General features: G+C 42.4%; 1 protein-coding gene across 7 annotated transcripts in view; it reads right to left on the bottom strand.

Annotated features, from left to right (window-relative positions):
• Positions 1-22,920, bottom strand: part of Trpm6 (transient receptor potential cation channel, subfamily M, member 6) — a 162,345-nt gene that overhangs the window by 63,334 nt on the left and 76,091 nt on the right. For 6 of the 7 annotated variants that reach the window (XM_006526951.3, XM_017318152.1, XM_030250886.1 and 3 more), the window contains 8 exons: positions 19,516-19,656; positions 17,375-17,509; positions 15,559-15,839; positions 13,719-13,947; positions 9,998-10,150; positions 5,709-5,855; positions 3,309-3,437; positions 1,566-1,817 (listed from right to left, as the gene is read on the bottom strand). In XM_006526951.3, the coding sequence (XP_006527014.1) occupies positions 1,566-1,817; positions 3,309-3,437; positions 5,709-5,855; positions 9,998-10,150; positions 13,719-13,947; positions 15,559-15,839; positions 17,375-17,509; positions 19,516-19,656 (1,467 nt within the window). The remainder of the gene's footprint in view (positions 1-1,565; positions 1,818-3,308; positions 3,438-5,708; positions 5,856-9,997; positions 10,151-13,718; positions 13,948-15,558; positions 15,840-17,374; positions 17,510-19,515; positions 19,657-22,920) is intronic. The other variant, NR_157571.1, reaches the window with a different exon arrangement.

The following is a 22,920-nucleotide window of genomic DNA, read 5'->3' as shown; positions in this document are numbered from 1 at the left end:
AGAAAAAATGGTAAGAAAGAAGAAAATCTGAGGGCTGCCCTGGGGTTCAGCAGTAGAGTGCTTGCCTGTCATGCATGAGGCCCTAAGTTCAACTCCCAGACCTGCCAAAAGGAGGAGGAGGAGGAGGACAAAGGAAGCAGAAGAAAAGTAGTAGGGGAGGTGGGAGCTGGAAGCAGTAGCAGAAGGTCCTTCCTAAATCCTTCTGGTCCCTCTTCCTCTGTCTTTTTTTCTGTACTCCTCCTGAGCCTCCAGAACATCACCTTTCTTTGTATTCTAGAAATAAATGCCAAGATAATCTTGGGGTTGGACTTCTAGACAGTAGATCTTTGTGTAGTTTCAAAATTCCAGAGGGCAAAAGCTGGCAGAATGTCCAGCAAGCTCGGAGGATAGACTAGAGCCAGGCCACCCACAGTGGGAACCTGGATCCCCAACATATGCTCATGAGTGAATCTACTTAACTTCTGTTTCCTTGTATGTAAAAAGTAGGTACTATTTAATTCATAAAGTTGCGAAAAATATTACATGAGTTAATGCATCCAAAGTATCTCCTATAGTATGTGGTGCCTAGTTACTACTACTTAAGCCTAAGAGGAAGTGATTTCAAATAAAGCACTTTCAGAGAATACATTCTTGGTGGTAGCCTTATACAAGTAAAGAACCATGTGACTCAATCCCATATGGCTACCCCTCACAAAAGGCTAAACCAAGTGTTCCTATTAACTACCCAAGCCCATGTTTATATACAAGTTTATGATTAGTCAGAAATGAGTCTCAGTGCTTCTAGAAACAATTACAGACTTAGTGCACTGGGGAGATGGCTCGGTGTTAACACGCTTACTGCACCGGAGATTAGAGTCCCAGACAGCACTTAAAAGGTGGGCAAGGAATGGGGGAACAGGTGGCTCCTGGGAGCTCACTAGCCAGACAGTCTAGATCAAAATGAGCATTAAGATCAATAAGAGTCCTCTGTTTCAAAACATAAGGTAGAGAGCTATGGTGATCTGAATGCAAATAGCCCTGATCAGCTCATATATTTTAATGTAAGTCCCCAGTTGGTGGAACTGTTTTGGAACGACTGGGCAGTGTGCTGTTGTTGGAGAATGTGTGTCAATTTGAGTGGGCACAATTTGAGTTCACAGTTTAAAAGCCCATATCATTCACAGTGAGCTATCTAGTACTCCCATGCCTAGTGCTCCCATGCCTAGTGCTCCCATGCCTACTGCTCCAGTGGCATCCCTGACTACCTGTTGCCATGCTCCCCACCAAGATGGTCTCAGACTCTAATCCTCTGGAGCCATAGGCCCCCAAATTAAATTCTTCCTCTCGTGCCTTGGTCATGGTGTCTCTTCACAGCAATAGAAAAAAATAAGACAAGAGGAATAGTGGAAGACACCCGGCGTTGGTTTCTGCCCTCTACAGAGGCAAGCACAGGTGAGGGCAGCCACAAACAAACATGTGCACACGTTCATATATCACAAGAGAGAAGATTAAAGTATGGAATATGAACCATGCAGTGGAACTACTGAAAGGGGGGGTGCTTGTGTTTAAAGTGAGGGTGCACTCACCATTTTGGCAATCATGGTCACATATGGACCTGCATGTTGATTCACAGCAAAGAAGTCCATGAGCCGAGAAAACCAAAATATGATGTCTATGCAGTAGATGAGTCTCCCTGCAGTTTGCAAAGGTGGATGCCCCCACCGTAGGCCAAAGCCAACAGCAAACAGGCCAATAGCCACAGTTTCCATGAGGTTCCAGTACTCACTGAGCCACATCTTCACCTTCTGCTTAAACTTGCTTGGTTCTGAAATGCAGATCTAATTGGAGAGAGAGAGAGAGAGAGAGAGAGAGAGAGAGAGAGAGAGAGAGAGAGAGAGAGAGAGAGAGAGAAAATTTTAAAGAAGGGGATCTGGCTGAGGGTGCAGTAATGTTACAGAGCACTTGCCTCCAACACACAAGGCCCTGGGGTCGGTCCTCAAACCCGTAGCAAAAGGGGAATACTATCAATAGCTTTTTCAAATGCATTAACCTGTCATTTAAATAGTAAGCCAACTCCTGCCAAATTTTACATACCAAGCCGATCTGAGAATCATGGAACCCTTGCTAATTGAATTATTTAAACCATCCTATAAATATATATTTAATGCCTGTTAGTTAAAATTAATGAAGAATTAACCTCAGTATCTAGCATTACTACCATTAATCCTAGCCACCATTTGAGAGACAAACTAGAAATGGCAAAAAGAAAGAATTTTGTTGGAGCTTTCACGGATTCTATGTGAGGGCAGAGCAAGCATGGGACATTTCAGAAGTCAGCACAGCAATGCCTCTGCCTATGATTCTCATTCATGAGCTGAGGGCAGAGGACACTGACAAGAATCCAAGTTGTCCTGTAATCTAGTCCTAAGATGCTACCCAGTAAGCTTTTGGCAAACCGCTAAGAATGTGCTGTTGCAACCCACTAGTGTTAAGAAACTTCCCTTGCAATATTATAGCAGGCACACTGCTATAATATTATAGCAGGCAATGTAAACTGCAATGTAAATAGCAAGCCTGTTTTCCCCAAAATGTAAAAATCGTGGTAGAATTTAGATTGAATTTCTCTTTTATAAACTTCATTAGCAGACAATGCAATATAATCGCTAAGAAGACACTTACCATAGAGTGTTGGCCAAATTACCACTGGAACGAGACAAGTGTAGAGACATGCAGAGACATGGACACATAGCTAGGACAGTTGAAGTCCTAACTACTTGGGATTATATTTACAACTGCATTTAGTGACCAGTGGCAAGGTAGAAATGAAAATGCTTAATTTTGTTTCTTAGACTCCTTCTCCCAGAAAGATATTCAGCATCCATTTACAAGGGTGTTTACCAGAAACTTCACCATGCTGTGAATATATTCCTTATATATTTTGCACCTTTAGCCATTCATGTGTCACTTATATGGTAAAACTGACAGTAGATAGTAAGTCTAGGTTATTAAAAATTCAGACCACAAAGAAAACTACATTGTGGGAAGCAATCAGTTGGAGAGTTCATTAGCAAATAGATAACATTGCCCATTGCTCCCTGAGTAATACATAAAGATTGTGCTTCAAAATGGCTGCTTTCAAAGGTCAGCACAAAGTCTTTGGCAAGAACCAGGAATAAAACCAGACATCTCCAGAGCAACCTGCTTGTAGATAATCGGAATCGGTGTGTTCTCTTTCCCCTCACATACTTGACATGAGTCCACTTTCATCCCCAGAGCCAACAACACCTCTTCTGGGTTGTGCAGAAGACACAGTTCAAAGGACCACTCACCTCCCTGACCTTCTCAATAGCATTGGTGAAGATGTAGATGATGACAAGCCATTCGTGCACGCTGGGTTGGGGCTGCATCTCCACCAACACTGTGTAAGTGAACAGCATGAGGAATGCCAAATAAGCCATCTGTGAGGGACACACATTCCCTGGACGTGAGCTCAAGTGACCACAAAGGATGTCAAGCAAGGGCAGACAGAGCCCAGAAGAAGCACAGACATGAACTTCTACAGGACAACATGAAAATATCACAGGGACCACTTCTGATAATGGGTTACATCCTGTCAAGGAATGCATAAGCATCTCCTGTCTAGGAACAGAAGACTGGTACAAGAAGGAGACGTTATCCTATTAGCACTAACCATTGCAGCATGCATACTGTGAGCTAGCAGCAAACCAGATAAGGGTCTTATGCCTTCCCTCTAGTTCCAGCTTAGAAAATAAATGTATGCCAAGACAAGCAGTGTCCCTGGATGCCTATCTTCACAGTAAGATGACAGTCCCTACCACAGGGAAGTTAGTGTATAGTGATTAAAATGTTATTCTGGCAAGAGAGATGGAGAGATGGATTGCAGTTAACTGATCTTGCTTGTGTGACTGAATTTAGCTCCCAGCACCCATCTTGGCCAGCTCAGACTACCTGTGACTCAAGCTCCAGGGTATCTGGAACTGTCTTCTGCATTTTAGGGGTACCTACATATGTACACACACGATAGATAGATAGATAGATAGATAGATAGATAGATAGATAGATAGATAGATAGATAGATAGATAGATGTTTGGGTTTTTTTGTTGTTGTTGGTTTGTTTTTGGTTTTGGTTTTGGTTTTTTTTTTTTTTTTGATAAATGTTTTGTTAAAGGTAAAAAGCAATCAAGGATGGAACCTGATTTCAACATCTGGCCTTCACATTCATACATGTGCAGCTGCACTTACGCACCCATATGACTATGTACACATGAAGAGATTAGTCATCTAGGTACAATGTACAATAGCTGACAGAGTCTACTGGCTATCAGGCAAAGTGTTAGGTGCATGGTGCAAGTCCACACAGACCATAACTCAAGTGTATAAGTCAAAGCATAGCTTATAGGAGTCAGTCCTCTCCTCCTACCTTGGCTCTGAGGCCAAAGTCATATAGTCAAGCTTAGCAGCAAGTATTCTTGCCTGGGAGTCATCTTGTTGAACCATCTCTGTTTTATTATGAGTCGTGGATGTTCACTGAAACTTGGAACTCACTAATATAGCTGGACTAACTTGCCAGTAAGCTCAAGGGATCTTATCTGTTTCTACCTCCCCAGTGTTGGAATCAGAAATGCTGCACCATGACTAGTGTTTCACGTGGATGCTGGGAATCGGAACCTGGGTCTACCCGCTGTGTTGTAAGCTCCAGGCCCTGTACCTACCGAGCCATCTCCCAGGTCCTAGGATTAACATTTAGAAACAGATAACTGTCATTATGAGCTATATATTTATTATGTGCAATAAGTATGTGGTTGCCAAGTCAATATTCTGAAGTTATATATTATGTGGATTTGAATAGACATCCTGTTCTATTAAAAGTTCAAATGTCTTTGGAATACAAAACATTGACTGTGCAGAATCTAAGTATAGACAAGCATTAGAAAAATATATGCTACTAAATAAATATGAGAAGCACTCGATATCTGTATGCTTTCACTGAATGGCCACTCTCCACAGAAGATTGACGTTTGATCCAACAACTCATGTTCTCAACTTTAAATAATCTGCTTACATTCAAAGCTTATGCTATTGAAAACAATCCAACCAAAAGATACTATTCCTACAAAACAATTGGTTCAGCTCATAATTTTTATCGATTAATGATTTATTTTGCCTAAGAAAGGTAGGGAAAAAAAAAACACCATTCAACACAACACTCAGGACTGTTAAGATCATTGTACTTAAACACTCCAACTGCTCAGTCTTGCCTTGCTGTGTCTAAGCATGCCAAGAGAAAAACAAATCTGAGACTGGTCTCAACACCTGCAATTTCAACATCAGGAGGCAGTCGCAGGAGCATGACTACAAGTTACAGGCCAACCTAATCTACATCTGCCCAGTGATTTCCAGGCTGGCGAGGACATAGACTGAAAGCCTTTGCCAAATTAAAAACAAGAGGAAGAAAAGTAGCAAGAGGACAAGGTTGGTGAGAAAGGGATTCCTCAGGATTCTTAAAGTGCAGCCAGTCTCCCCATCCACACTTTCCTTGTCTTCTTCCAACTCTCCCACCTGCCTACTTTGTCAACTCTCCTTCTTTTTAAGTGAAATTGCTAAAATGTGATGAAATTTTTTATCTCAGGTGAGCAAATGAGACACTGCATTAGTAACAATATTATGAGCTATTAATTATCATCAACACTATTGTACTGCGACCAACCGTGTAGAACCAAAACTTGACAAACGGAGCGCTGTAGAACTCGTAGACTCTCCGGGTCCAGGGGAGGCTCTGGGGCACATTTCTTAAGTCTAAATGCAGAGGTTCATCCGGTTTCTCATCAGGGCCTCTTTCCAAATCATAGTCTTTCTGAAAAATAAGCAACAATCTTGTAGACTAGAGAGTGGAACTCAGTGGTAGGCTTTTGGTTCAATTTCCTGATCTTCTGCCACCAATAAAGAATAACAAACAATACTAACTATATCTACACACACACACTTTTTGAGACATAGTCTTACTATATACCCTTACTATATATCCCTTGCTGGCCTGGAGCTTTAGAGATCCACCTGCCTCTAGGTCTCCAGTGTTGTATTTAAAGTCATTCACCACCACAGGCTGCCATCATTATGTCTTGTTGAGACAGCTAATCTTGGTTAGCAACTTGAAAGACCTGAGAAAGGGGACTCTCAAGTAGAATTGCCTCCATCAGATTGGCCCATGGGAATGTGAGGGGGACTCGTTCTTGATTGCTGATCTATGTAGGTAGGCCCAGCCCACTGTGAGCAGTGCCATCCCTGGGCAGATGGGCCTGAGGTGTATAATAATGCAGCTGGCCTTGCTGTAACCCACTAATTCTCAGTCATGCTTGCTGTCTCTCTCTTGCCTGCTCAACTGGTTATTCATTTTAAATCCCTTTTCTCCTTTCCACATCTTTTGCTATTGATCCAGGCTGACATCCTTATCCTTTATGGACTTGATGGCTGTGCTGGTCTATTTTCTTCTTGATTCTAGTCTGTCTTTTTTTTTTTTTTTTTGCATTTTTATTAGATATTTTCTTTATTTACATTTCAAATGTTATCCCCTTTCCTGGTTTCCACTCCGAAAACCCCCTCCCCCCCTCCCCCCTCCCCTTCCTCACCAACCCACCCATTCCTACTTCCTGGTCCTGGCATTCCCTATACTGGGGCATTGAGCCTTCACAGGTCCAAGGGCCTCTCCTCCCATTGATGGCCGACAAGGCCATCCTCTGCTACATCTGCAGCTGGAGCCATGGGTCTTTCTGCATGTACTCTTTAGTTGGTGGTTTAGTCCCTGGGAGCTCTGGGAGGTCTGGTGGGTTGATTTTGTTGTTCCTCCTATGGGGCTGCAAACCCCTTCAGCTCCTTGAGTTCTTTCTCTAGCTCCTCCATTGGGGACCCTGTGCTCAGTCCAATGGTTGGCCGAGAGCATCCACCTCTGTATTCGTCAGGCACTGGTAGAGCCTCTCAGGAGACAGCTATAACATAGCCTATCTTCTTATGAAACTACCCTACGAAATGAAGGGAGTGATTCTCCTACCAGCTGCTTGTCTCACTATGCTGGCCATAAGCATTCAAGGGTTCTCTAGTGAGTAAAATAGTGTGATGTTGTCTCACAAGACATACAAGAGTCTCACAATCCTCTGTGTTTCCAGACATGCCTGTAAACACTCCCTGCTTGTCCAGTACCCTCCCTAACTACAAGTCTAGCCAAACCACGTCACTGGCCTTGCTTACCCTCTGCCTCGTGACGTCCTGCCTCTGTGCCTTATCCAGCTGTTACAGATTCCTATGCCCCATCTAGCTGTTACCAATTCCTAATCCTCACTGTTAGCCCTACTGAGAAGGGTCATTCCTTTTCCTCCCTGGGCTTGCCACTCTATTGTCTTCATGCAGCTTATTCCTGGGCTAGATTGAGCCACAGAGGCTGTGCTTTAAGAGACTAGCAGTTGAGCAATTTCAATTTCTCTTTAAAAACGTATTTTGCCTGGGGAAAGTTCCCAAAAGAGTTCTGACTTAGCATGGATGTGGGTCCATGCAATCGTAGGTACTCAGAAAGTTGAGGCAGAAGAAATCACGTGAGTCCAGAAATTCAAAGCCATCCTGGGAACCATAGCAAGACAGTGCAACACATACACACACACACACACACACACACACACACACGCTCAAGGGGTGGATAATGAAATCTCAGAGGAAACACAGTATCTGATAACACAGCTTTGGCTCCCCATCGGAACAAAAAGGCCCTTTACTGCTATAAACTTAGCACCACAAAGACACACTAAGCCACATCTGCTTATATTGCTGACCCCAGCTTCTTCCCAGTATATACATTGTTAAACCATGTTCCTCCACTAATCAACTACATTTGCCTAATTAGCATTATGAAGTCTTAGATAGCCCTCCAAATCTGCCAGGCAAAAAATTAATAATAATTGTGGGAGGAGTGAAAGTAGCTAGACAAGTGTAGTCAATAATTTCTGCTTAAAATGAACCCAACGAGTTAAAAAAATTGTTTTTATGATCAGAAGCCATTCATAATAGAATGTACTCAAACAACTATTTCACTAAGTGTTTCAGACTGAAAAATGCTAAAGTTTTGTGGATAGTTTCTTGAAAATAATCCCATCATGGCTGAGGCCACATCTGCCTTAGTTTCAATATTCACTGAATTAATCAGTTGAGAGGACCACATTTAAACCACCTGGGGGAGCAACTGCTCTAAAGGGACACTAGTCAGGGGGGTTCAAGAATTTACTATTTTTTTTTTTAATGTTAAGAGGGCACACGTAAATTCCATTCTGTGAAGAAACTCTGAGTCTCCTTTGAGAATGGTTCTGAGAGGAAAGCGAGAGTTCTCCACAGACAGCACCTTCAGTGATGATGAATCCATCTTTCTACAGAATCCGCCAGAACCAAAAGCGGCACTGTATTCACCGGCAAATGACCATCTCCATCCTGGGAGGTCTGCGTGTACGTTTTGAGAAGCTGGGTAAGGAACAGCTTTTTGTCCCCGTTTATCTTCAAGCAGCACAGGAAACCTGGCCTGCACAGACAAATGGGGACTTTTCCAAGCAGAGTACCTCTGCCCCAGGCTTTGTGTTATCTCTAGGAGCAAGGACATCACTGTGCTCCTTCTCTTTGATTGGTTTGGACCTTGGACTGACAGAAAGAAATGTAACCACAGGACTAGCCCAGGCTTTTAAGAGAGTCCTCATGCTTTCTCTAGCCAATGGAATGCACAAAACTTCCTGGATTCCAAGGATTCAAGATGGAACTAGAAAGAAGGGAGGAAGGAAGGAGAGGGAAACACACACACACACACACACACACCTAAATAGGAGTAATAACTAAGCTCCTTAATGACCCAGGTGAGATAGATCTCCAGGCATCAGAATTCACAGATGTCCAGTCACCAACACATCCAAAAAAAAAACACTAGTCACAGTCTTCATTCAGTACTTGATGAATAAATAATACTTAAATAGGCAATTAAATAGATACACCATATACACCAAAACACACCAGATAAGATGTTAAAGGCACTTCATTCAAGATAAGCACCAGAGAAGATGTTTACCACACCTTGGGGCAAAGGGCAGCTTTATGAGTCAAGGTCAGAGTGGAGGCAAAGAGCAGAGAAATTGTTCACAGCATCCTGAACTTCTGGCTGTGACCCTTGGCTGCTGGGGAAGTGGCTACATCCCAGTGGAGAACACACATAAGAAGCTTAGCAAAACTGCCCACAGCCACTGAATGGTGACAGATGACAAGTGGGGTGCAGCAGAGAAGATCAACAAAAACCTTTTACTTTTTTTGGGGGGGTAAACACGTGTTGCAGAACACGTGTGGAAGTCAGAGGACAGTCTGTTTGAATCAATTCTCTTCTCCTTAATTCAGGGTCTGGGATTTGAACTCAGGTTGCCAAGCTTGGCTGCAAGTCCCTTTGCCCACTGAGCCATCCATCTGTCCCATCAACACTAATTCTAAATGTGTGTCATTTATCGATGAGAAGCTTAAGGGTGTGTAGCAGTGTTAATGGAGGCTTCAAGTCATAAGGCAATCTATGCTGCCACTTCCCAAAGCAATGCTGAAAGAGTTGTCGGACATGATGACTTTGTCATTGAAGCAGAAATGGAATACTTTTCTTTGCTTACATGCTCTACCTGTGTAGCATAGAACACAATGAAGATTACACAGAGAGATGCCTGATTGATAAATCAGCCCTGGGTTTTTAGAATAATGTGCAACCCCAGGGCAATTTATAACTCCACTGGACTGAAACATTGGCCAGAAATTCAAAGCCATTCTGGGAAACTTAGCAAGGCAGAGAGAAGTATGTGTGGGGGAGTGTTAGTAAATACCCTGTTAATGTTAGAAAGGCAGGCATGTTTTTAACAGATGCCTATTATAGATAAGCTTCATGTTTGTGCATCTCTTTGCACAGTTACACCATGGAAACTCAGTTTCCTATGGTAGGGTACTCACCACACAAGCACTTTCTTTGGTGTTACTCAGGCCCTGGTCACTGTAATTCCATGTAAACTGGAAATCCTGGGACTGTGGGACATGTGACATCTCTGCTTTGCTTTTAAATTCCAATGTCAAAATCATGGGTGGTAAGAGGATACTGATGATTATCTACAAAGAGAACCAGATAAAGGATGAGCGGAGGACAAAGGATACGTGTACTATTTTAACAAGAGATGCCCTACAGTGGGGAATCAGAACTTGTAGCGTCTATCTCCAATAGAAAGGCAGGGCATCAAGTGGAGGGATGGGGTTGTCATCCCCCAGTCAACAACTCTGACCCAGAATTGTCCCTGTATAACTGCAGTGACAAAAATTTACAAGAGCCTGAGGGAAAGGAGGAGTGGTGATTAGAATCTAGCTCAAGGGGAGGCCCCAAGACATAACAGTATTTCTGATGCTATGGTGTGCTTACAGACAGGAGCCCAGCATGGCTCCTCTCTGAAAGGCCCAACAAGCAGCTGAGTCAGTTGCAGATACTTACACCCAACCAATGGACAGAAGTCAGAAACCCCTGTGGTTGAATTAGTTAAAGGCTGGAAGAAGCTGAGGAAGAGGACAACCCCATAGGAGGACCGGCAGTCTCAACTAACCTGGACCCTTGAGAACTCTCAGTCACTGGACTACCAACCCAATAGCATATACCAGCTGATATGAGGCTCCCAACACATATACAGCAGAGGACTGCCGGGTCTGGCCTCAATGAGAGAAGATGCACCTAACCCTACAGAGATTTGAAGTGTCAGGAAGTAGACAGAGCTGGCAGGGTGGGGAGAGGGTAGGGGAACATCCTCTTGGAGACAAGGGGGAAAAGGAATTGGATGAGGAACTGTCAGAGGGCAACCAGGAGGAAGATAATGACTGGACTGCAAAAAAATATTAAAGATAATTTTTAAAAAGAGTAAGTGGGAGTGTATTAGACAGTCAGACCCACTCCAAGCTCAACTTCTATACTGAGTCTCCATAGATTTTAATGCAACTATTTCTGTCCTACAAATATGTTCCTCAGCTCTGGACAAAGATGGACAGAGAGGTGTCCATACACAGTTATTTGCAAAGGCAAAAATCTAGTAACAATCTAAATGTCTAGCCATACAGGGACAGATCATATGGAACAACCTTACAGTACAATATCATGCTAACGTTAAAGAGGCAAATGTAAGGGCAGGAAAGATACGTCAGTGGCTCAAAGCACTGGATGCTCTTGCACAGGACCTGAGTTCCTTTCTCAGCACCTACACGACAGTTCACAACTGTCTATAATTCCAGTTCTAGAAGATCTGATTCCTTATTCTAGTGTCTGTTGGCACTAGGCATAAATGTGGTACATGTACATACATGCATGCAAACAGTCAGATAGATAGATAGATGATAGATAGATAGATAGGTAGATAGATAATACATTTTCAAAATGTAGATATATATACTTAAATTTTTTCTGTTTTTTATGTGAATATGTGCTTCCCCGCGTGTTTGTCTGTGCACTGTATGACTAGGAGAATATGAAGTACCCACAGAGGCCAGAAGAGGGAGTTAGATCCCTAGGAACTAGAGTTATTGACTGCCATGAGCAGCCATATCAGTGTTGAAAATCAAATTGGAGTCTTTAGGGAGGGCTACCCATGCTCATAACCACTGTACAATCTCTCCAGCCCTTACTTAAAAGTTTAAAAGTACACACAGCACACTTGTTTCCCCTGGGGGGGGGGGGGGAATACTGTACCTGGGTAGGCAGTTAGGGGCATTATTTTATAATGACTACATGAACAGAATTTTATGTTCAATTTTTATATCCTTTCCAGAATAACAGCTTAAAATACTTACTACATTTGTGAAAGCCAATTTGGTGGGTACTCTGTCTTTCTTCCAACTAAAGTTATGCCTCAGTATCTTGGAATTCACTAACCAATCTGCCAGCCCATCCTCATGATTTCATAGACCAAAGCAAAGGTTTGCCAAACTTGCTTTCTGCCTCATGCTGAAATGACCTGCTAAGTTTTGTTTTAAGCTGTGAAGACTCTGTGGGCTTTACTTCTAACAAAATTGTGTTTTCTGACTCAAATATATTAATCCCCCAAGCATAGAAACACCTGTCAGGTGCACTCTGACAGCACCATGTTAGTTCTACTTCTGGGAAGGCCTCCGAACCCTTCTGCTTGGAAGAACAGTATTCCAGCACAGCAGGATGTAAATAACCTACTTACTTCCAGGAAGAGGTTGGAGCCTGTCATGCTCTATGATTTCAATCCGTTTTCCCATCCACATGGTTCTCTATGGTGTTCCTACAATTCATCCACTTTGGACTGTTCTGACGAGGATACCTAACACTTACTTTGCAAATCTGCTTCATAGGTCAGCATGAATAACTGGACTGTTAGCACCCGAGAATAGTGGTTATTGGAGTTTGGGCACTTCCTACAGCAAGCTGCCTTGTAAGGAACACATGTCTGGGGGAAACATTTAGACTTATCTTTCAATCACTTCCCCCACCCCATCCCCAAACACACAAATGCACACACACATTACAACATGTATATAAAAGGCAAAACTCCATTAAGTTCTCAGAGACAGAATTTCTGGAAGGTAATGTGGGGGGTGGGGGAGCAAACAGCGCTACCTCAGACTCTCTGCTGTAGCCTTCTCATGACCAAGCATTTGTAAGAGCTACTTCCAGAGCTGGGAAAGTGAAGGCAGACTCATCCCACATCTGTTTCATCATTTCCAGATCTGATGTCAAAGGGGATCAAGGGAGAATTTTGGGAAATGATGGCGTTTTCTATGGTGTTTTGTGAAACCTTATGAGATAATTTTTGATTGGCATTTTTCATCTCTCTCTGATCTCACCGATAGAAATTAAAATACAAGTAGCCTCTCCTATCTTACATAAGATTTATTTTGTTGAGTTAGTATATCTACCAAAAATATCTATTTTTTTTATAATAGCCACTCTGTTTAACATATACTAGGTTTTAAACACTGGACAAAGACCAAATAAAATGCAAAGTACAGTCTCGTGTAGGTCTTACCAATAAGGCTTCATTCCCTTCTATTGAGTTTCCCAGACATATATACTTGGAGGTTGACCAGATGGAAAGCTTCACACTTCCGGTCCACAGTTCATGGTATAAATCTTAGACATTGAACTAAGGTATTCCTGCTTACATAACTGAAGAAGCTGAGAACTTAGACCTGATGAATGGTGTGAACAGCTGCTGCAGGAGAGCCTTATGAGGCAGCCATGGAGTCCCAGAAGCAATAAAATTTGCTAATTTTTATTTATTTTCTTGCCTATTATTATTTATTTACTTTGTGGTGCTGAGGACCAAACCCACATCTTTGTGGATGTTGTTCAAACATTCTAAGCTATGCACGCAGCCCCTTAAAGCCTCGTTTCTGTTGGAATTCTCAGAGGCACTGTCATTTGGCACAGGGAGGTGTTGCTTGTATTTGCTTTTAACTCACTGCACCCTCTCCCAGGGACGGCTCTGTGGTGGCAGAGCAGGTACAACCATCCAGTTTTGAAAAGTCACTCTGGCAAAGTGGTTTCCACAGATTCCTAAGAATGAGTGGTCTGTGCTCCTGCAGGAAACTACTGCTTGCCAGAGGCACCCAGCTGGAAACTGAAAAGTACCGACCTTCACACCGCACTGACAACAGGACATAGGGCAAGGGAGTGTACCTTCAGCCAGGAATTTTTTCTCATTTTCAGACGCCCCATCCACATGTCTGTTAGCAGCATTTGGGTACAAGAATGCGACACAAAAGGGCGCAGACCTCCAGAGACCGCCAGTTTCAAGCAGGTGGAATTACTCCAATTCTTGAGCTCATAGGTCAGCAGCTTCATGGCCATCGGCTCGTTCTGCTTGAAGGCTTTCTCTAATACATCCAGGGCGAGCTGGCCAAACTGCCTGGTGACACGGGGGAGGCGAAGAGAGAACACAGGTCGGTCAGAGCCCAAAAAAAAACGTCTTCAGAGATTGACGACGGCACACAGAAAACACCAGCGAACTGATCAAAACAAGACTAGGCTGGATAAGAAACATCAGCATAATCGCTGCCACCAGAAACTAAGGCGGCTGCTCAGAAATGGATCTGTGTCTCATACAGAAGGAAGAGAACTTGTATTTTCCTGGTGGCTCAGAACAGAAGTCAGTGTTTGTGACAGAAGCTATCCCATGCTGTGTGATGTGCTGCATTCAGCCTGGTATACGCAGGTCTACATGAAAAGACCTAATAGAGAAATTCTGACAAAAAACAAAAACAAAACAAAACAAAAACACTGTGTCCAAGAAACATCATGGAACCATATATTTTATTATCATGATCATTATTATCATTATAGTTATTATTGTTATTATTAATAACTAATGATAATTCTATTATTATTATTATCATTTTACAAAACCCTTAAATATTTAACAAGCTAGACCCAGAAACTCTCAGGAGATGTCCTAGGTGGCTTTCTTCTCTGAAAATGCTCTAGTTGGATAACTCAAGCACTACATCAGCTCTGTCCTACACTGCACGTCTCTCTGTTCTCTGTCCCCAGGTCTGTTGCACTTGAGTAATCAGGTTGGTGGAAACAAGTCCACTCCTTTGCATCCCCACCAGTTAGTTACTTTCTGCTTCCCCAGCCTGAAAGACACCTAAGGTAAGCAGCCATCGTAGCAACATGGAAGACATCAGATTCCAAAGAGCTTCAACGTCATTCATTTCAAACTCATCAACTGCGTTAAGGAACTAAAGGCTGGTCTGCACAACTCAAAAGTAGTTATGCATGGGATGCAGATCTCCTATATTACATGAGTTCCTTCCAACCCTTAGGGACCCTTTACTACAAGAAAGCCTGAAGGATGCAGTGTGGTGCTTAACATTGGCTGCTGGGTGAACAAGATTAAGGAAAACCTAAAACTCAACATTATACTTTGTCTGTGGTGGTATTTCCACAGCTTGGCATGAGACTAAGTGGATTATGTGAGAAATATGCCTTTTCAAGTTGGATGGGCACTACCTGGTCTCTCAAGGGTCCCAGAAATGATAAGTACAGAAAATGAATTGGCCTCTGCCCCTGAGAGGTGAGACACCTGTCACCTGCCCTGGACACCATCAGTCCAGGCTCTGAATCCTGAAGATTGCACCACACATAGTGGCGCATCCTCCCCAGTTCACAGGCCTTCAGTGAGGATGCCACCATCGATGCTGCAGTTCTGGAGCCCCTGGACATGGACTTGGCCATGTTCCTGGCATCCCTGGGTCTCCAGGCTCCACAGAGTTGTGTTGGGAGTTCTCCGCTACCATAACCGCTTAAGTCAATTCTCTTACAACCCCCTCCAATAAAACCATTTATATAGCCTACTGGTTCTATTCCTGTAAAGGAGGATGGAGGCAGAGGGCAGAATGCTTGAATAAAATACACAATTCTAAGCAAGTCTATTTATCCTCTGATAAAAATGACAGAGAAAAACATGTTTCTACATTCTCAAAACTGTTGGTGTTTAGTGTGAAGAGAGAAGACCTACTCTGAGTAATTTTTCAACTCTTCTGAAGTGTCATCCACCATGTTGCTCTCCTTGGCTTCCCGGGCCATGGCTCTGTAGAGGATACTAGCAATGACCGCCTTGACTGTGGCCTCCTCTCCATGCTGCCAGAAGAACATGGCCATATTCTGCCTCTTCATGAGCACCGCCCACACCAGAAGGTCATTGTATGGGTAGATAAAGCCAGCAGCCTCGGGTTCCTCTGACAGGCTTTGTCTTTCCTTGGACTTCTTCTTTGATTTTTGAGAGTCCTCAGGCTTCTCCTATTGCAAAGGAAAACAAAGTCCTAAGGACTCAGATGCATGGTGTTCAGCTAAATGTAACACAGCTAAAAGTATCCTAGAGACACTTTTTAAAATAACTGCTACCTATGTTAGAACCCAGCACTGAACAAAAAAGAAAGCAAAAGGAACAAAGAGCCCAGATATCTACCATAGCGGAACAGTTAGTAAAAACTATCCAGTAAGCCTGACCCAGTGTGCCCACTGTCTAAGGGCATACAAAAGTAATCAGCTGGGGATGGAGCTCTGTAGCATGGTGACCAACTGATGTGCACAAAGCCCTGGGCTCAATTCCCAGAAATAAAACAACGAAACAAATAAACAAACCAAACTACATGTTTTATTGAACTACAATGCAGAACTTAGGAGGCCAGGAGGACAGAGTTCAAACCTAATCCTAACTCTGCCGTTAAACCTAGTCTCCAAAGCATGTAGAATGTCATAGGATAAACCAGCCAGCACGGTGTGCACTTCAATGGTAATCTATTTGGGTAAGTAAGAATTATATTTTAAAAGTTCTCTACTTCTCCATTAACAAGGTGATTTGTCATTGTTACTTTGAAGAGTGTCACTGGTGCTTCCAGTCACACATTCAAATGGATCCGTTGGCTTTATTTTATTCTGCAACGTTGTTCCCCCGGCAAGCTCACCCAACAGATCACCCAAATTCCCTGTGTGCCTTTGTACAGCTTCCTTTCTCTGAATCGGTGCCTTGTATAAGGTTTACCACCTTGAGAAATGCAGAACTATTTCTCAGTGACCATGTCATCCACCTCTACCCGCTCACCTTCTCAAGCAAACCAAACGCTCAGCATAAGGCTTCAAAAATAACAGAGGTTTTTAAACAATTCGTTGAAAATTTGAGGCATCCTATCAAAAACTATTAGAGTGCTTCTCCTATCTTTCAATAGATTAAAAAAATAATCTGCTCATTAATGGTAACTAAGGGCCATGCCAACAGCAGTGGAAAGGAAGCGTCTTCCAGCCAACAACTCATGATCTCCATGGAAATACTTAAGCAAAAGCACTCTGCCCCAGAAAAGAGTAGGCTAAAGACCCACAAACAACATCTTTGTTATACTGAAAATTACGATAAAACTAACTTCCAGAAAAACTTTGTTGAGGAAAGGAAGATACAAAAGGACCACCTCCCAAGAACAGAGAGCTACAAAGGGTGTGGAGCTTGAGTGGGGAGGTTAAGAGTGTCATGGCAGGCTAATGAGTACGTAACACCATGGCATACACATCCTGCCTCAGACACCAACTGCACAGGGCAGAGGTGAAAACCAGGAAGAGAACCTGAGAGGCAAGCACAGACTTTCGCTGGGTTGTCAGGGCCCTGTACTGCTGAAGACCAGCAGGATCAGCAGTGATCTTTGTGAATAACATCATGTGTTTATTTATGATGCTGGGGAATGATTCTTCATTGGTACTCCCCTGTCTCCAGTGTCAATAAAGAAGTGATCTCAGTCTGCAAAACCAACTTTGTTTTCAACTCTACCAACAAAGGAGTGTACCTTGGATTTGTAGGGCTGGGCCGTCCTGAAGAACTGGGAGTGCAGTGTGCTTTCAGAAGACTCCTTTCTATTTCTCAGTGAATGTCTCTGATGAAGAGAGTGCTGGGAGAGGCCCTGAGCAAAGCTGCTCACACTCTGGTATATATTGTCATTTTGTTTATTAAAGAAAACAAAAGAGAGATAAACAAAAAAGGTTATTGTAGTGATATCATTTTCTTTCCAGACTACAGTGAAAGATAAATGTATGTCTTCTCAAATACTCAACACATCTGTCTCTTGTCCAGGGTTAATAATTAATGTCTCTGGAGATTACTCACACAATAGCATCTCCCAGTCTCCTTCTGATAAACACTATTTCCCGACATCTGAGAAAGCATACTCTTTTGTTCCATATTACGCATCTGAATTCCTTTCCTATGTGGAAATTCCTTAAGAGTCAATAGATGTTCTAGCCTCGACTCTAGTTCAAAACAGGTAATAAAATTTTATAGTGCTGATAAGAAGAAGTTTCCATTCACAAGGTTAAAATGAAGTTAGAAAGTTCTGGAATTTTTCCAGGTGATATATGATATCGCCATTGCATGGCCATCAAATGAAGCATCAGCAAGGAGAAACAGAAATAAATCGGGACTGATTTAAGAGCCTGGGATACAAACCATAGGTTTTGAAAACCCCTTCACTTTGTGTTCTATGGATAAAAAGTGAACATAGAATAAAGTCAGTACTTCAGAGAAAACACCCAAGTTATTTCATCATTATTGTAATAGAGAATTAACCATATCAACATGCTAATAATCATAGTGAATATTGTTGCTAAGTCACTCAAAGCTTGCTCAAGGATTGGAGGGTTGTTGGTATTCTCACAATTTTATGAACAGGACATTAATATGCCTAGTTCTTAGACAGAAGAGTGGGAACACAGATTATGTTTCATATACCAAGTAAGGAGACAAATAGGAGCCTATGTCAGACCATGCTACTCCACACCATGTAGCTGTTAGCACTATGGTCTGCTTGCAGTATACTCTGACGCATTATTTTTTATCCTTAGGGGAAAGCAACTAGTGAAATGGGACATGTCATATTGATGGGCCACTTACGGAAAGAACAGGAATGGAGCCTCTTAGTAAGCAGGGAAATGGCTTCACCAAGGTCATATGGTGACATTGTCCCCACTGCTGTATAGCAGTGTCACTCTTTTTAAAGGCAGTGGCTGACACTGGGTGTCTTTTAGCCTCCAGAATCTTAGGAGAGGTTAATTCCTCCACAAGATGAGGGTTTCCATGTGTTTTTCATGGTTTGGGGGTTGCTCTGTTCACTTCCTAAACTTAAATGGGGTTATCACTTCCTCCAATTCTTTATAAAGGTCCAAAGTAGCTGGATATCCTTCATGGAACCTCCTCTCAAGCCACATTCCACTCTTATCCCTGTCCACCCACGACAAAGGTCTCAGCGTTGCTGCAGAACCCCACCCTGAGATCTGAACACGGCATTCTCTGTTAGCACTCTTCTCTCAACATCCGCGTCCAGTGATCTTTTTCTGGTGTCTATATCTCTAAAAAGAATGAGGCTCCCGTGGCTACGGGTCTATGATGGCAACTCTGCCTTTGCAATCATGGTACCCCAAAACTATGACAGAAAACATATTCTCATCTGTCAAAGCATTTCTTTTTTAAGCTCATTCCATTTTCATCTTCCAAGATAATCACTTCATCTTTAGCCCAATATTCAGTCTCCAGACTATAGGCCATTGTTAGTTTACATAAGTAAATCTATTAAGTGTTTGACCTTTGACCACTTTGTCTACAAGAGGAAAAGAAAAAAAAAAAAAAAAGAAGCACCTGCTCTCTCGCCAGATTCATCACACCGCTTCTATGACAATATAGCACATACAACATCCTGCTTTATATTGTGAGTAATTTATTCAATCAATATATTTCTTGGAAAAGTTTTTTATTCATTTCATGCCAGCATGAAAAACATTAGCACAGTACTCTATGTACATCAGGAGACATATGTCCTCAAGTAGAAGGCCCATTACAGAAGCTACTGCCCCTGGGACTCCATCAGCCATTTTCCTAAAACCGTGATTCGCAATTCCTTGCCCTCTCATTGGAGTACTTTCCAAAGATTTGCCTTACCTTGTGTTTTCTGTAGAGGTTGTTGTAGAGAATTCTGAAACTTTTCCTAGTGTAGCTGCTCCGATATGCTCCACCAATGAGGTACTCTATTACCAGCCCAATGTCAATGAGTGTTATTCTATAGCTCGAGAGAAGGGTGTGCTGTAAAAAAGAAAATGAAGTCACACCATCCAGTTTTCCTCTCTGTCTCTTTTACCATGTTCTCAGAAGACAACAGTTAGCTAATCCATCCCTTTCTCTTCAGCATATTGAGATATAGTCTTAGAAAATAATTTAGGCAAGTCATTTTGCTATGGCTTAAATCAATGTAACTTATATCAGCATAGGCAATTTTGCTTACTGTAAATTTGCCAAGTAAACATGTTCCTTTCATCTGACTCTCCAACTAAGTCAACAGAAGCAGAAAGTCCACACTCTATGCAATGAGATACCAAGCTTCAAATAAATGACAGAACTCCGAGCCATCTTGGCTCTCAGGTCCCTCAGAGACCAGTCTGCGCAGGTCAGCTCACGAACTGCAAAGGGTGAGCGAGTGGACTACAGAAGCAACACAGCTTTTGGGACAGACCCTGTTTCGGGCTCCAGACATCCAGGCACCTTCCCTGCCAGAGGAGAGGTGTCCACCCGGGAGGGCTCTGCTGAAGCACCTGGGGGAGCCATCTTGGGTCCCAGATCACTCAGAGACTAGTATGCACAGGAGAGAGTTCAGACTGCAGAAGCTACAAAATTCTGGGACAGGCAGAAGCAACACAACTTCTGGGACAGACAGGGTCCAGACATCCGGGCACCTTCTCTGCCAGAGAAGAGGTGTCTGCCCAGGAGGGCTCTGCCCACCAGGGCAGGTGAGAGAGCCATTTTGTGTCCCATGTCCCTCGGAGACCAGTCTGTGCAGGTGAGCGTGCAGACTGCAGAGGGAACACATCTTCTGGGACAGACCCGGTTTTGGGCCTTCATCTTCAGCCAGGAGGCAGATCTGAATGCCAGATACCTGTGCACCTTCCCTGTAAGAGGAGAGCTTGCCTGCAGAGACTGCTCTGACCACTGAAACTCAGAGGAGAGATTTAGTCTCCCAGGTCTGCTGACAGAGGCTAACAGAATCACAAGAGGAACAAGCTCTAACCAGAGACAACTATAACAACTAACTCCAGAGATTACCAGATGGTGAAAGGCAAACATAAGAATCTTACTAACAGAAACCAAGACCACTCACCATCATCAGAACACACCACTCCCACCTCACCAAGTCCTGGGCACCCCAACACACCCAAAAAGCAAGACTTGGATTTTAAATCATAACTCATGATGCTGGTAGAGGACATCAAGAAGGACTTTAATAACTCACTTAAAGAAATACAGGAGAACACTGTTAAAGGGTTACAAGTCCTTAAAGAAAAACAGGAAAATACAACCAAACAGGTAGAAATCTTTAAATAAAAAGAGGAAAACACATCCAAACAGGTGATGAAAATGAACAAAACCATACTAGACCTAAAAAGGGAAGTAGACACAATAAAGAAAACCCAAACTGAGGCAAAGCTGGAGACAGAAACCCTAGGAAAGAAATCTGAAACCATAGATGCAAACATCGGCAACAGAATACAAGAGATGGAAGAGAGAATCTCAGGTGCAGAAGATTCCATAGAGAGCATCAGTACAACAATCAAAGAAAATGCAAAATGCAAAAATATCCTAAGTCAAAACATTCAGGAAATCCAGGACACAATGAGAAGACCAAACCTACGGATAATATTAGATGAGAATGAATATTTTCAACTTAAAGGGCCAGCAAATATCTTCAACAAAATTATAGAAGAAAACTTCCCAAACCTAAAGAAAGAGATGCCCATGAACATACAAGAAGCCTACAGCACTCCAAATAGACTGAACCAGAAAAAAATTCTTCCCAACACATAATAATCAGAACAACAAATGCACTAAATAAAGATAGAATATTAAAAGCAGTAAGGAAAAAAGGTCAAGTTACATATAAAGGCAGGCCTATTAGAATTACACCAGACTTCTCACCAGAGACTTTGAAAGCCAGAAGATCCTGGACAGATGTTATACAGACCCTAAGAGAACACAAATCCAACCCAGGCTACTATACCCAGCCAAAATCTCAATTACCATAGATGGAAAAACCAAAGTATTCCATGATAAAACCAAATTCAAACACTATCTTTCCACGAATCCAGCCCTCCAAAGGATAATAAAGGGAAAACACCAACACAAGGATGGAAACTATACCCTAGAAAAAGCAAGAAAGGAATCCTTCAACAAACCTAAAAGAAGACAGCTAGGTGCAAGAACAGAATCCCAACTTTAACAACAAAAATAACAGGAAGCAACAATTACTTTTCTTTAATTTCCCTTAACATCAATGGCTGCAAATCCCCCAATTAAAAGAAATAGGCTAATAGACTGGTTACACAAACAGGACCCAACATTTTGTTGCTTACAGGAAACCCACCTCAGGGAAAAGGACAGACACTACCTCAGAGTGAAAGGCTGGAACATTCATTAAAGAAACTTTATTAAAGCTCCAAGCACACATTGTACCTCACACAATAATAGTGGGAGACTTCAACACCCCATTCTCACCAATGGACAGAACCTGGAAACAGAACCTAAACAGAGACACATGGACAGTAACAGAAGTTATGAAACAAATGGATTTAATAGGTATCTACAGAACATTTTATCCTAAAACAAAAGGATATACCTTCTTCTCAGCGCCACATGGTACCTCTTCCAAACTTGACCATATAACTGGTCACAAAACAGGCCTCCACAAATACAAAGATATTGAAATTATCCCATGCATCCTATCTGATCACCATGAACTAAGGCTGATCTTCAATAACAACATAAATAATAGAAAGCCAACATTCATGTAGAAACTGAACAACACTCTCCTCAACGACACCTTGGTCAAGGATGAAATAAAGAAAGAACTTAAAGATTTTTTAGACTTTAATGAAAATGAAGCCCCAACATACCCAAATTTATGGGACACAATGAAGGTGGCCTTAATAGGAAAACTCATACCCCTGAGGGCCTCCAAAAAGAAACTAGAGAGAGCGTACACTAGCAGCCTGACAGCACACCTAGAAGCTCTAGAATTAAAGGAAACAAATTCACTCAAGAGGAGTAGACAGCAGGGCTGAAATCAACCAAGTGGAAACAAAAAGAACTATTCAAAGAATCAACCAATCGAGGAGCTGGTTCTTTGAGAAAAATCAACAAGATAGGTTAAACCCTTAGCCAGACTAACTAGAGGGCACAGGGACAGTATCCTAATTAACAAAATCAAAAATGAAAAAGGAGACATAACAACAGAACCTGAGGGAATCCAAAACATCATCAGATCCTACTACAAAAGGCTATACTCAACAAAACTAGAAA

This window comes from Mus musculus, chromosome 19, assembly GCF_000001635.26.
Source record: "Mus musculus strain C57BL/6J chromosome 19, GRCm38.p6 C57BL/6J".
Taxonomy (NCBI): Eukaryota; Metazoa; Chordata; class Mammalia; order Rodentia; family Muridae; genus Mus; species Mus musculus.
Note: the sequence above shows the minus strand (reverse complement) of the source record. Positions and strands in the feature narration are given on the sequence as shown.